The sequence below is a fragment of the Netta rufina genome (genome assembly GCF_964035555.1).
Source record: "Netta rufina genome assembly, chromosome: 1".
NCBI classification, from domain to species: domain Eukaryota; kingdom Metazoa; phylum Chordata; class Aves; order Anseriformes; family Anatidae; genus Netta; species Netta rufina.
In genome coordinates, this window is record NC_140123.1 from 25,065,646 (window position 1) to 25,080,574 (window position 14,929).

Sequence of the window (14,929 nt, forward strand, 5' to 3'; positions counted from 1 at the left end):
GCCTTTTGGCTTCCATTTCATAATGAGACCACTTGATCTTACTGTCTCCCTTACTTCATGAAAGCTGATCCTTTAGAAATTAAAAATTCAGACTAATTTTTCACTTCTTTTGCAAGGCCTAGACTGCAGTAGCAGTGCTTGTTGGTTTAACAATTGTTAAGTAAAGAAGTATTTTTTTATTTTAGAATATGGAGTATCTGGTTCCTATTATTATGTGGTCCTCCAATCAAACTTGGACAGTTAGTTTTTTATAATAATAATACATTTCCTGTTTTTTGTTTCTCTAATATCACCAGACTGTAGTCTACCCAGATCTTTGTGCCAATATATTGAAGAAAAAATGTGTCCTAGCCAAGGGTGGCAGAAGCATCTAGGGGGTTCTAGTTTTGGTCATCCGGAAGAAAGACAAGAAATGGTTTGAATCTGAGTTGTGGGAAGAGTCTTCCTTTTCAAAATGCTCATGCATTTTGAGTGAAGCTCAAAACTCCATAAGGCTGTCACTTGTTGGCTTTATGAACGAGGCTGGAGAGAATAAAATGACTCTCAAGGCCTATGCTGGAGCCCCTGGTTTACCTGCTGCTGTTAGGGATGAGGGTTTCTGGTGCTTCTGCTTTTACGTATGCTTTTCTTTCCTCCTTTTCCTGCAAATTAACATCTTGGGCAGAGAGAGCCCACCCTCGGCATCTCAGTGTCTTGTATCCCTGTTGGAATGGCTGTACTTGCAAGACCTCTACATGCAGTATTGACCCTGTACCTGTAACTGTTCCTGGAAGCCTGCTTTTGTGAGACTTCCAAAATAATTTGAATAGTACTTGATTGAATAATAGCAGATAGACACCTAAGTTCCCCCCCCCCCTTTTTTTTCTTAGGTAAATAAAGATTTTTTTAAAGAAACAGAAATCAAACTACATTAACTATAGGCCTCAATTGTAGAAAAATTGGTTGAGACACTACTTGTATTGTGCAGAACTACTGACCTTTCACAGTATTATACGTTTGCTTCACAAATGTGTTTCTTACTTATATAACATCACCATAAACTGTACCAGAAACAATAAAAGAAAATCCACTAATGTGGGTTAAATAAAGATCAGTAATAGACTTGCACTGGCTTGTTCACTAGTGAACATTATAATAAGCGTTTTAAATTGTTTATGGATAAAGCTTTCATTAAGACCCTTACACTTTTCAAAATATCTCAAATTCACTTCTTTCTAGCATGAATAGCAGCGTGTGTGGTGAAGTGCTACAAGATTAGACTGTGTCTCATGAGTCTTTCATTAGCTACTTAGTTTTGGTTGAATCCAAATTTTTATGGCAGCCTATTAAAGTATATAATTGCAACAGGAAGTAGTGTGATAGCTGAGTAGATAGGTTTTCCTCACGAGTCAGTAAAGACTCATTATGGAATTAGTGCTTGTACGGTTTATTAAGTATCACCGCAATCCTAGAAGTGCTCTCCTTTGAAAGCAAATGTAAAATCAAGCCCTTGGTTATTTGTTTCTTCAAGAATCCATGCACAGCAGTATTTTGCCCAAGGACCTTTTCTTACCCAATTTGATAACTATATCCTCTTATTAGAAAATTACCAGTGGTTTCCTCTGGAAAAGCTAGGTTTTGGCTACTCTGAAAAAAAACTACACAGAAGTAGTTAAACAGAATAGTCTCCCCTTTCAGCCAAGATCTGGGCTGCATTTATTCCATGTATGTGTGAGAAAGCACATGTGCAATCTGTGAAGTTTTTGGGGATCCTTCAAGATAAAAGGGGTGTAGTTGTCAAATTTTTCAAGTGTTTATTACAATAAGGTCTGATAGCAGCTCCTTAGGTTTCATTTCACAATGGTTTTAAAAGGAAATTTAGATTAATGATTTTCTGTAAAATGTAGTGGCCAGTTAGTATGAAATACCATACTTCTGTGCACTTCGGCTGTTATGTGTTACTTATATCCTGTTTCAGTTTATGCATTATTAGTAGGTTACAATCTTCAAAATCAGACCTTACCTGAAATATTTCCTTGGCAATTCTGTTTCCATTTTCATTCTTGTCCAGAACCTGTAATTAAGCCCCTTCTTTCCTTGTTTGGGAGGTGAATTCTGAGCAGCCTACTGCTTAATAACTGGTGATTTATTATTCACGTTATTGAAGCTAGGTGTACCACCAGGCTTCAGTCAGACCTCTGGGTCAGGTGCACACAGTATCTTTTCCATGAGGAGCTACTTTCTTCTGTCATAGTTTACCCTGGAATGCATTTCTGCAGATTTGATGGCAACTCAGAACCTCAAGCTAAGCTGCTGATAGATAAAATCTCCTTTGTCAGTTCCTGACCTTCTGTCTTCCTGTAAGTTTGCCCTTCTTGGGTTTCAAAAAGCCTCTGTCCTTAATATTTAGCAATCAATATGCCTCAAACAACCTTTTGAAGACATTTAGAATTCTAACGGTACTATATGGGTTGTAAAAGTCCACAGAAACAGTGAAATTGAAATTAAAAGTGATGCCACCTATCTTATGTTGTTTTGTTGGTTTAAAACATCTTTTACAGTTATAAATATAAGTACTATATCTATCTTCTTTTGAAATCATCCGTGTATTATCACACAAAGTTCCCACAAAGCTTCAGTGTCATTTATGATAACTGACTACACTTCTTTTGAAATTTTTTAATCTTTGATTCCTAGGCTTTCTGTATAAAATATTATATATCACCTATGCATTTTCACAGCTGCTAAGTGAATATACTTTATAAATGTAATTCATATGTTTTGTGGAAATGAAATTAGATGTGTTTAGTTTGCTGACAATGTCAGTGACAGTAAAACATATGCCTTTTGCATTTAACTCATACTTAAATATTTACATTTCTGCAAAGCAGTCTTGAACATGTAACTTGTCCTCTCCAAGTATTCCATTTTATTCTAGTTTTATTTAGCACTCATTATGGTGATACCTTTGCATCCAAATGTTTCTTGTTCTCTCCAAACAATTAGTCTAAAAATATTAGTCTAAAAATATTAGTCTAAAAATATTAGTCTAAAAATACTTACACACCTTTTTCTTTGAAGTGTTTGGAAATTTCCAAGTGTTTCAAGTGTTTTGTTTTGTTTTCCTTTTTACATATAATTTGAGATTTAAAAACAGGGCACATGGGATTTGAAGGTGATGTAGCTGTAGGATATATTGGACCAGGCTTTGAAGATGATGTAGCTGTAGGATATATTGGACCTTTTATTTGGTTAGACAGTGTAGGCTCAAGTTTTATTCATTCCTTATACAAGGTTAAAGGTTATATTTATTGTTTGACAGGATGAAAAGCTAATGAAAGAGGCTGTCATAGATACATAGATTATCTTTTCACTATCAAACCACCAAGTGATCTGCTTATTTTCTTCTTTATTGAAATTTCCTTTGGGAAAATGCCTATGGTAGTAAACATTAGTACACAAAATGTGTATGCAGTCCCTCCTGTACCCAGAGGTTTTGGGGGTATTGCTTTCAGGCAAAGCACTTAAGATGTGTTATAGTTTGTGCAAAATTGTATGACTTTTACTCCTAAATTATAGTGAATGCATGGGTTTGACATGCTGCATTGTTCCTGCTCATTAAAGTGTAAATGGGACGTTTTCCTCATTCACTTCTAGTCATACATCCGGTTAAATAAAAATTATTTCTTCACCAGGCAAAATAATACTAATATTGACATGTGTATGAGACATCACACACCCATTCATTGAGTGGAAAAAATTATATTTTGTTAATATAGAAGGTGTTTGACTGACGTGTGGTGATAAGCATAACCACTTTTCCTTATTACTGTGCCATTTCAAGAAAAGGAAGTGATAAAGCCCGAAGGCTTCTAAATGTAATAATGCAAATGAACGCATCGAGGTGTGAATATTTCAAGGCAAACCACACTTAATACTTCCAAAAATGCATATACCATGGAATGGAGTTTATGAGTATCAAGAACCACTCTCACTGGAAAAATGAAAACTGCAACTGAAACTTCTCTCTTTATCGCATGCAACTCTACTATCAGAAGGAACATTAGTTTGTTTCTCATTTAGTTTAAGCAAGCCACACAATTAAGCATATTATTTTATTAAATAAAAAGTTTATTTACTGAGTGAAACTCATACTTTGAATCTACCAGAACCCTCATGCCAATTAATAATTTTGAGGTTGATATGCCAAAGAAAAGCTGTTTAAAAATGTGGATAAATTTAGAATTTAACTTACATTTTAAAGTACCATGCTGACATGCCCTACTTAAAGGTTTCTGTTTGCTGTTGTTGTTTTTGTTTTTTAAAAAAAAGCAAGTAGTCAAGAAAAGCTGTCTGTGTTCAGCCAAAGACAAATAAACGCATGCTCAAGATTCCTTTTGTATCCAGCTACAATTTTGTGCAGTGCATTAGAAAAAGAGATAAACAGATAAGGTAGCTGCTGCCTGAATTAGAGTCAAGATAAGCAACATATTTCAGTGGCCAGATAAATAGGATGCTGCATTCAGTTCTGCTCTCATGAGAAAATGTAGTTCTATGAAGATAGCTGGCAAAACAGTAAATATTACATGAGCTAGCATAACATGTCCACTGGATATAAACACTAGATGTATTGACAATACACTGGTTCAAAGGCCAGATGTCTGAAGAGATTAGCCAGATAAAAAAGAGTGGCATGAATAGCAGTGTGTTTTTAATGTTAAAGTAAATACTTACTTTATTTTTAAATGGAAAAAGAAGCATAAAATAAACTCAAACAGCAGCTTTTAGTACACCAGACGTGAAGTGGCTGAATAGAAATTGTCATAGAGGGAGATGTTTTGCATGATTGGAGCAAAAAATATATTATGAAAGCTTGTTATGAAAAGTTATATTATTTGGTAAGAGTCCTTAAACACTTTTGCTTTGTTTTGTTTTAAATAAAAAAGCAAATGATGTATTTGGCAAAAGCTTTTTATAAAATTTTATAGAAATAACTTTTTATTTAAGGGTCAAAACAATTTGTTTGACTCAAATTCAATTTCCATATTAGTCTTATGGTTAAGGTACAGGACTGAGAAACAATACATGGATTCACCTTTGCCTTTGTATTTTTTGTGCAAGAGATTTTATCTAGTTTGCACAGCAAGAGACCTTAATGAAATTTAAATAAAAGTATTTGCATCCATTACATGAAGATGCATGTATAGTTCCATATCTAGAATTTATCTGTATTTTATAACTATAGTATCAGGTTAAAACTGTATTAGTTGACTTTCTGGGCTGAGAATGGCACTATACATCTATGGAAAAGTGACCAAAACTCCCTACACCCTTTTAAAAAAGTAAAATCAGAAATGTCTCATCCATACAAAAAGAAAATGTGAGAGACTACCTTTATTGTAGAATTTATAATCTAGCATCACACATGATTTATCAGAGTAAAAATGGGTTAGTTTTTTAGTTTTTTAGTTAGTCTTTTGCTGAAGAATGAACTGTTACCAGTTGCTTTGGGCAAAAATATTTTGCTACATGGATGTTAGGGAAAAAGAAAAACCACTATGGAAACTAGTGGCAGACTTCTTTGCATTTACCCCATACTTGATATTTTATTTATTTACTTTTCCTCTTGCAGTAAATTTCTGTTCATTTGGTGCACACAAATTGAGGTTAATCAGCAAGATTTTTAATTATGCAACAAAAGAAAATAAGTTACCTAAGCATTTTCAGTTAGCTTTTTCAATGTGTATGATTTCATACACCAGGAGAGATTAAGTTGATTCTATTAATGTGTGAAGTGCCTTATAGAGGAAATCTACACCTGCAAGAAAAGGAGAAGAGGAAGATCAGATGTTTCGTGTATTTATTTGCAGCAGGCCAAAGAGAACTGGTGTAATTCTGAACTAGAAGCTGGAAAGTTGCATGAGCACGGTGCAACTCCCAGCTCTGCTCCCTAGGCAGTACTACAGCTGCACTACTGACATTTGTCACCTGTGCATAAGCTTCTATGCCAACCATTCTAGAGCGAGCTCAGGGACTTTTAGCACACCTTTGTATTGCAAACTGTAGTCATACCTAAGCAGTTTACCCAGGAACACTGGAAATATTTGTGGAATGGCAGAAATGAAGCTGTATCTCTTGAATCCCAGGTTACTATCCAGATCACTACTTCATCCAACCAAGTATCTCTACAGAGAAGTCAAGGTGGGACTTTGTAGCTGGAGACAGGATCCACCTTCCCTGCTTCTTTCTTTCCTTCTTTCGTTCGTTCGTTTGTTCATTCTTTTGTTCTTTCATTCTTTTCTCTCTGGGCCAGGGAATGATAATTCCCAGAAAATATTATCCCTAAAACTTTTCACATGAAAATTTTCACACTATGCAAGAAGACAGATGACTCACATGATGTTTCATGTAAATAGCAGATATTTTGTGCATTTCATCATTTTCCTTCAAATGAATCCTAAAATAATTGAAAGAAAAAAAAGTATTCTGACTCTGAAAAGAATTTTGATGAGGATGAAGGTAATCTTCAGAATACAGCTGTTTAGGTTTATCATTTAATAAAATGAACATATGTCTTCCAAAAGTAGATTATTTTGGCTACTTGTGCATGCATCTTTTATATAAAATTGGCAATGTATGACATATCTTTTATCTTCTAAATTGAAATAACACTTCTCTCTGAAGAACCTTGAAAATATGATGGTGTCTTTACATAACCATTTCATTATAACTATTTTATGACTTTAGGAAATAATTGTCGAGCTTTTGAAAGAAAGTACCTTTTCCTTGAATACAGCTATCCATCGATATATGCACATTCAATAATGTTGTTTAAACCTATGGGTTAAATCACCATTAAAAACAGTATTTTGCTGGCATACAAAACGTCTTGTAACTGATATTGAGGATTAGTTATATTTCACAACCATTCTCACCATTGTAATTTTACAGTGAAGAACAAAACCACGTAACTTATTTGATGAAAGGCATCTGATTGGCTTCAAATATATACTGAAATGCCTGCATTTTTGATTTTCAATCTTGCTGTAATTACCATATCATTCTTTACTCTGCTTTCAAGCACATATGTACAATAACATTATGACAGATCATTCCTCTGTATCTCGTAGCCTCAGAATTCACTGTAGCATGGGTAAGATGCACCTTCACAGTAGAGGGAAGATATATTCTCAGGGTGTTTTTCCATTACAAAGTACTATCTCACTGACTCAGTTGCCAATTTGTATATCCTTCTCAGAGGGGGTGAACATTTCCTGTAAACACACTATAGTGTGAATTACTGCCTTAGCTTTGGAAATGTTCAGCTGGGGACTGGAATTTGTTCTGTTAGAGACATGGATACAGACCCTCTTGATGAGGGTGGTATTGGCAGGTCCCATACAGTCCACAGAGCAACACAGAACCCTGGCATAATTTAGTGAAGTGCAGATGTATCTGCACAGTTTGTCAGTGGAATAGGAGAATAATGTCTTTTGCTAAGTTACTCTTTCAAGAAAGTAGTTGAGCAATGATTTTTATGTATTGGCAACTTACATGCTGTAATAATGCCTACATGTTTCCTCAAAGTGACAGGATGTGTAATGAAACTAACAAAAATGCAAATATTTATTTTATTCTTTTTTTTCCAGTAGTTGGGAAACAAGCCTGGAAAGTGTTAGGGAATGGCTCCTACTTCCCTTTCAAGAATGTTTTGTGAGGTCTTGCAGTGCAATCTACATCAGATAACACTGATCCATAGGGATTACTCATACATTTTACACGTATGCGAAAGCTATTAACATCTCCACAACAGAGCAAAGTATTAAGCATCCAGAGTGTTTCATGTGAAAAATAATGAAATCATAGTGTTTATAAATGTAACACTTCATCAAACACTGCTACGTAAAAACCAGCTATAATATCGAAAATTGGAAAACAACAAGTTCTATGTCAGCCTTTTTAACAGACATCTCAAAAAATGTAACAGCATGGAAGGAATAAAATATCTGTAGCTTTGGAAGTGTTCAGTTACATACATAGTGCAGTGAAACACACAGATTTAACCTTATTTTGGTATTTAATTTCTTGGATTTCAACTCAGTAGAAAAATTGTACTCTAGAATGAAATGCAAGAATACCTGTCAGTGTTTGGAAAGGGGTCAAAGATCTTGAGTGTATGTTTATTTTCAAGTTGTAATTCCATTAATAATATGAATTTATAGTAAAAAAAAAAAAATAAAAAAAAATCTTACTCTGAATTTTTGAGAAATTCAAATCAAGTAATCATTTAAAATTGTAGTAAATTCTTTGGTGTGGAAATGTATTCTCCTTTTTGTGTTTGGTTGATTTTGCTACAAAAACTAAACTCTAAAGATTCTTTGTAGATAAGTAATAGAGAAACACACTACTACTATCTCATCCGGCAAAACAGTTTTAAGATCACTTTGCATGTATATCTTTCATCATTTTGTTTACTTCATATTTTATTTTCCATATTCCAATGCCTTTTGTATCACACAGTAACAAATAGATTATAAAAAAAAATGAGATAAAGTGAGTTAAAAAATCATAGGAAAGCATAATCACCTAAGTACACATTTCAAAACCAACAGTTACTATTAATGTCTTACTTTATTTCTTTTCATTTTTCTTATTTTTCATATTTCTTATTTATATAGATTTCCTCTTAAGTATTCTTCGAATGGTCTTAGAATTTGTGAATAATTTCCAAATGGTATTGTTTTTAGAAAAAGCTTGTTTGTTTCTCTTAGTAAAACCTGGTTTTGTTCAGTCAGAAAGTAGATCCAGTCTTGCAGGGTTATGCATAGTTTTTAAGTATTTCTGCTTAGGATCACCAGACACCATCAGCAGTTCCGCGTGAAATCTTTTCATCATGAACTGTGCATTACAAAGTATCCTGTGTGAGCAAAAGTCAGTTTTCATTAGCTGTGTGATTACAGTGAATGACAGCAACAGAAATATTAGTTTGGCCTCAATGCATTTTAAATGCAGTTTTAGACGTTTATTTTCAGAACAATGTTACTGAATTAATTGGGAAACTACTCATACTTTAAGAAGGTCTTGAAAGTTTGCAGATGTGGATCGCTTATATTTGTCAATTAAAATAAGGGAAGTCATAAGACTTTTAGTACAAAAAGCTTTTGAAATAAAATTCTAAAGTTACAGCAGTCTGAAAGGATTACTCCAACATGGAACAAGTTTGGTTGCAGAATCTCATATTTAGTGAATCTTAATTTAGAATTAACCTATGGCATGCAGCCCTTCAGCTGATATTTGACCTCTCATCCCTTTGCAGCCTATTGGTGCTTTGAATCCAAAGAGAGCGGTCTTCTATGCAGAACGTTATGAGACATGGGAAGATGATCAGACTCCACCTTACCATTACAACACCCACTATTCTACATCTACTTCTACATTGGCTTGGCTTGTTCGTATTGTAAGTATTTCTAGATCCTGCTTTTCATTAGCATCTTTACCTACAGCATCTCTTCCGTCATTTACCACTATTTTGATTTTATTAATGAAAGTACCTTCCTATCAAAATCTCTGTGTTCTTCATTAACTTAAAGATCTCACAAATTCTCTGTGTATACTGTGTATACTCATTTGCAATGATCAGGAAGTCCTTCTTACCTACACAGTCTGAAATATATTTAATTGTGGTGGTGTAAGGACATGTAAACCATGTGATGAAGGAATCCATCCAAAATTAAATCCATCTAAAAAATCTCTAGACAATATGCAAAATTGATATTATTCATATATTCATTTATTATTTTCAGCTAGAGACAAGATTAAGGAAAAATCTTTCATAAAAACACATTAAATTGTGTCAGGTTGAGAGGGAAATTATAGTAACAGCTTTATATTAAAATTGTATGCTGTAATATTTTATGCAAATGAACTATGATTCATAATGAATTAATAGCTTAAAATTTTCAGAACTGTAAAAATATAGATTCCAACTTCAAACTGCTGTTTCAGTTACAGAAATCTCATGCTTAAATCCTACTCTTAGAATTAGTCCTAGAGAAGGAGGAAAAAAGATAGAATGAATCTGGATTTGTTTGATGTGTTAACACAATGAGTTACAGAAAAGGGAGTGTTGATGAGAGACTTAAGGTTTCATAAAGAACCCTGAATTCAAGAAGAATTGAGTCACTGTGTAATTACTGAACTTGAGCTCCACTCTGTCAATAAAAATCTGTCATATAAGGTGCATTGTAAGCACCTTTCACACACAACCAACCAAAACAGAGCTGCATAAAACTAGAGATCTGCATTATCACTCATCTCAGCTTCCCTAGACATGTCCTGGTAAGAAGGGAAGGGAAGAATTCATGTGTCTATGAGTTCAGGATATAGTTCTTAAACCCGTGGGAAACTAAATGTTGATTACACTCCTATACAGGGTGATCACTGTACTCCTTTTAAAGACTGCTAAATTATTCATGTACTGTGAGTACATTTTATGGTTCACATGTGCTTCTTTGTTCCCTTAAAGTGTATTAAAAATAGTGGTTTTATTTGCATGTTTATCTATTAATTTTGGCTGGTATTCAACAAAAGATCCCCTCTTGCTAACCACCAAATTCTTAGGTCTAAAAGTCTGCTTGCTGGCTGAACTTATAGCACACCAAGGAGTATTCATTTCCTGTATTAGGCTAATGCTGTGTCATTTTTACTGCTGTTGTTTATGTAGTACTGTAGGTGTTATAACTGTCTTTCTTTCCTGCACTAAAGGAGTGAGAGAATAAGGTCTCTGCCTTGATGCCCTCGCAGTATAGATCTGACAAATTATGTTTGTTGGAGCAAACAGTATATTGTGAGAGCATAAAGCAGAAAACAAAAGCAAAAATAGTGCTTTCCAGGGAAGTGGGATAGTGCCAAGAAGGTGAAAACATCTAAGGAGCATACATAAAATACACAAGAGCACATCTAGATAGATATTTGAGGTTTAATTAAATACAAGTGACCATCAAAGAAAAGCAATCCCTACTGGGAGGAAACGACAGAAGTGAAAGGGTGGGAAAACTTTGAAGCTCATAAAAAGGTGTAAAGGAAATGCTTGAGAAGACTGGAGAGGACTGCATGCGGAAAAACAAAATAAAGATTTGAAAATAAGTCTCTAAGGAGACAGTGAAAGATCATAGATATGGAGATTATGAAATCATCATGATCCTTATAGAAGATTTTTGGCTACAAAATAGAAGATAAAAAAAAACCCTAAGGGAGAAGATTATGCAAGTGAAGTTGATAGATAAAGCTAAGTCAGATTTCTGGAAGTTTAAGAAGGATTTCTTGCTCATGACATTTTTTCAGTCATGTTTTGCTATGAGTTAGTGAAGATGACCATATAAGACTTTATTATTATTATTATTATTATTATTAAATAAATTATAATCTAGTCCAGGAAAAGGAAGGTGCCAATGAGAGATGCAGAGATCCAGACAGAAAATTACTTTCAGTATTTTAGGATGTTGGAAAAGATTTGTGGGAAGAAATGTGTTACAAGAGAGCTTTTGCCAGAAAGGGACAACAAAATGAGAGTGAAAGACAAGAGCGGGAAGTAAAATGTTGGGAGAAGACTGAGTAACCCAAGGAATAAAAGGAAAGAAAGAGAGAAAGAAAATGAAAGATAGAGAGAAAGAGAGAAAATGAAAGAAACTGAAAGAAAACAAACAAAAAAGCTATACATTAAAAAAAAAAAAATACACTGAGAATGAGTCTAGACAGAAGTAGAACAAAGAAGTATAGAGTAATGGAGATCTAAGGGGGAGAAACTATATGCTTAGACCTTTATATTGGAAGAGGTAATTGTAGCAGTAAGAAAGGTAGTTTCAGCCTCTCTGAAGTATATGAATATAGAAGTATCTGAATATAGAGAGAGTTGCCACAAAATTTAAAAAATAAAATATTTGAATCTTGCTTTTTTGGCTTTGACAGATGTAATCTGGTTCCTGTCAGTCCTTTTCAAAACATTGCTTCAAAACATATCATATTTCTGAGTCGATTCTGTGATAATCTGGGACCTACTGTCCCTCTGTATATGTCCCTCTGTTTCTTTCCTTTATCTAATATACCAGCCTACTTTTATAAAAGGCACTTTATACCTTAGCGTCAGTTCTGTTCTGTTATTATTCTGATATCATCAATCTCTGCCTGCCATTTGTCATTAATCTGTTTTTCATGGCAAGTAGAATTTTCACTGAAAATTGAATTAGTTTGTGTACTAAGATTGTCCATAAAATGTCCATCTTTAGAATTGACCTATTTCATTACATTTTCAAAAATATCCCATTGGCTCAGCTCATAATATGTTGAGACTACTTATAATTACAGCAAACATAATCAATTTGTTACTAATGTGTTCTTCTTCCACTTTTCATTATATTTGATAGAATAGGCTGTAATCCTTAACTGAAGTAGTTATGAGATACTGAGATGCTATTGCATCTGCAAAGCTTCTGTTTGTATTTTCTGTGACCCATTTGTACCAGTCTAGATGTGCTCTATTCTCTTCTGCAACAGCTCTAAGAGAAAAATGAAGGCAGTTTTAGGACCGTAAATGTCTCAGCCCCACTGGGCCTTTCCAGATTGGTTACAATCCCTCTTGAGGGTTTTACAGCTGAGCCTGAAATTCTCCTGAAGCAAGACTATGCATGCACTCTTCTTCTGTACATATGCGCACATTCATATGTGAACAAAAATTATAATTTATCATTAACCTGTAGGTGTTGATTTGAACTAATGGATTGTGCATTTAAGAACACTACGTCATTACAGAATTTTGAAAAGTCATGAAACAACCCTCTAGCTAGCTTCATAAAAACTGAGTCACTGCCTAGAAATATTTGATGCTAGTATTACAAATGAATCCCAAATGATCTCCAAACAATAGGTTTGTATCTAAAATCAACTGCTTCTAAAGAGTGGTTAGCGTTCTTTCTAAATTGATTAGTAGATTATTAGCTAGATGCCTACTTTACAGAAAGAGATATTGAACGTGAAAGTCTACTGTCTACGGCATTGTTCAGTCAGGTTAATAAAGGTGATAAAAACTAACACAGAACATTGATTTATAGAATATTGCTTTCCCATCCTTTGAGGTGTTACTGAAATCAAAGTCTTTTGCACATAACACGTTTAGATATAAATCCAAGAAGCTGAGTCAAATAAACCAAAAGGTTCTACTTATTCATTGGGAAATCTGAGCCAACATCATCCACAGGTTTTCTCCAGCAAACAGAATGAAAAGTAATCTGGAAAGGGATGCTCTGTTCTGTAGGTACTGTTATATTTTGTACAAATGAAGTTCTATTATTTCTATGTATATTTCTTTTATATATATATATTTCTTATTATATCTAACTATTCATAACCATATTCATGGTTAAGTTACCTTACCACCTGATTTGAGAGTGTTTTTTGTTGGTGTTTTTTTTTTTTTTCCATTTATTTTCCATCTGGACCAGTGAGTATTTAAGTTGCAAGAAGGCAGAATAGTTAAAACAAAGAATTTTACAACAGAATGCCATATACCCTTGTAGCTTTCTACCTGAAAAGCAGACAGAACAAAACAGAAAAGTAGACAGAAAAAGGAATTCTGACTTGAGTCACATGGAAATTGAGTATTGGTATTGTTTTCAAGTTTTTTGAAGTGAAATAGGCTAGAGTTATGGTGCAATTGGGTGGTTGCTGTTGAAGAAACTGTGTTTGTAAGAATTAGTTACATCTTTTTGGATGGGGTGATCAGGAAGTTTGTAGAGGACTTCTGGTTTCTGTTAGAATGACTAAGTACCTGTATAAGTTAGAAGAGGTCCTGGATTTGTTGTGAGACATGTATGATTAAGCCCTAAGCAAAGGTGGGGAGGATTTTAGGTCCTCTTTTAAATAGATTGTAGTAAACATGAATCTATTCTGTAAGCCTGAGCAGGACAGTCATAGATATATCAGATAAAAAGTGTACATTACTCTGAAAAAAAAACAAACAAATAACCTCTTTTTTTACTCTGACAAAGGGTTGAAAAGGCATTTTTGTTTAACATAAGATGTCTCAGAATGACACATCCCTTCCTTTCCTCTCCCCTCCTCCCACCATAAGTGATTCCAATGGGACTATGTGTTGTGAGAGGGTAGATGGGTAGAGGGTAGAGAAGTGCTGTTGAATGGAAAAATTACTCGTTCCCACAGCTCAAGCTTGTATTCATTGTAATCAAGTATCCCACGAATTTCTCTTCTCGTTGGCAGTGAAGAAGGCGTGAATTTTATTCAGAATATGAGGAATGAGTGAGATGGGGTTATAATGAAAACATTGTGCAGCTTTATAGTTTTCATAGCAACAAAACCTTTACATGAAATGACAGTAATCGGTATCATAGAATAACATTACTTAAATGAGTCTATTGAATGAGATATTAAATATATTTATATGATATAAGCACTTGACTTCCTAGAGAAAAAAATACTTTAAAATTATGTGAGAGGTCTGAGATAAAGCAAGTGAAAGCTGTGAATTTCTGCAAAGGATTAAACATCCAAAAAGATAGGCACAACAGGTCATAGTAGGATAGCATAATAGGGCACCCTGTAGTGCTCAACTATTAAAGGTTTAATCCTTGATTATGAATTTTATTGCTTTTGTATATTTGTCTCAGATACTTAAAATAATGTTGCCATGGAATTTTGGATTAATATTTTTACATAATTTATTGTAATTACATCATCTTTCTGGTTTCTGCTTTTTTTTAATCCATCAGCTGCTTCTGATTTCAGTACCTCAGCAGTGACCCACAGACAGTACCACAATAGCATTCACAACAACTTATACATTTTACAAAGAATAAAAGTGGTAAGCAGGGGCTGGTAGGAAACAGAATTGTTTGCGCTCAGATAAAGAACTTATACATTTTTTCTGTATCAATAAGCT

At 34.1% G+C, this 14,929-nt stretch overlaps 1 protein-coding gene across 4 annotated transcripts in view; it reads left to right on the top strand.

The window, feature by feature from the left end:
- The window catches only part of NBEA (neurobeachin), a gene marked incomplete at both ends in the record, with an annotated part of 514,126 nt that overhangs the window by 429,355 nt on the left and 69,842 nt on the right, over positions 1-14,929 (top strand). For all 4 annotated transcript variants that reach the window (XM_084292135.1, XM_084292133.1, XM_084292136.1 and 1 more), the window contains one exon: positions 9,296-9,436. In XM_084292135.1, the coding sequence (XP_084148261.1) occupies positions 9,296-9,436 (141 nt within the window). The remainder of the gene's footprint in view (positions 1-9,295; positions 9,437-14,929) is intronic.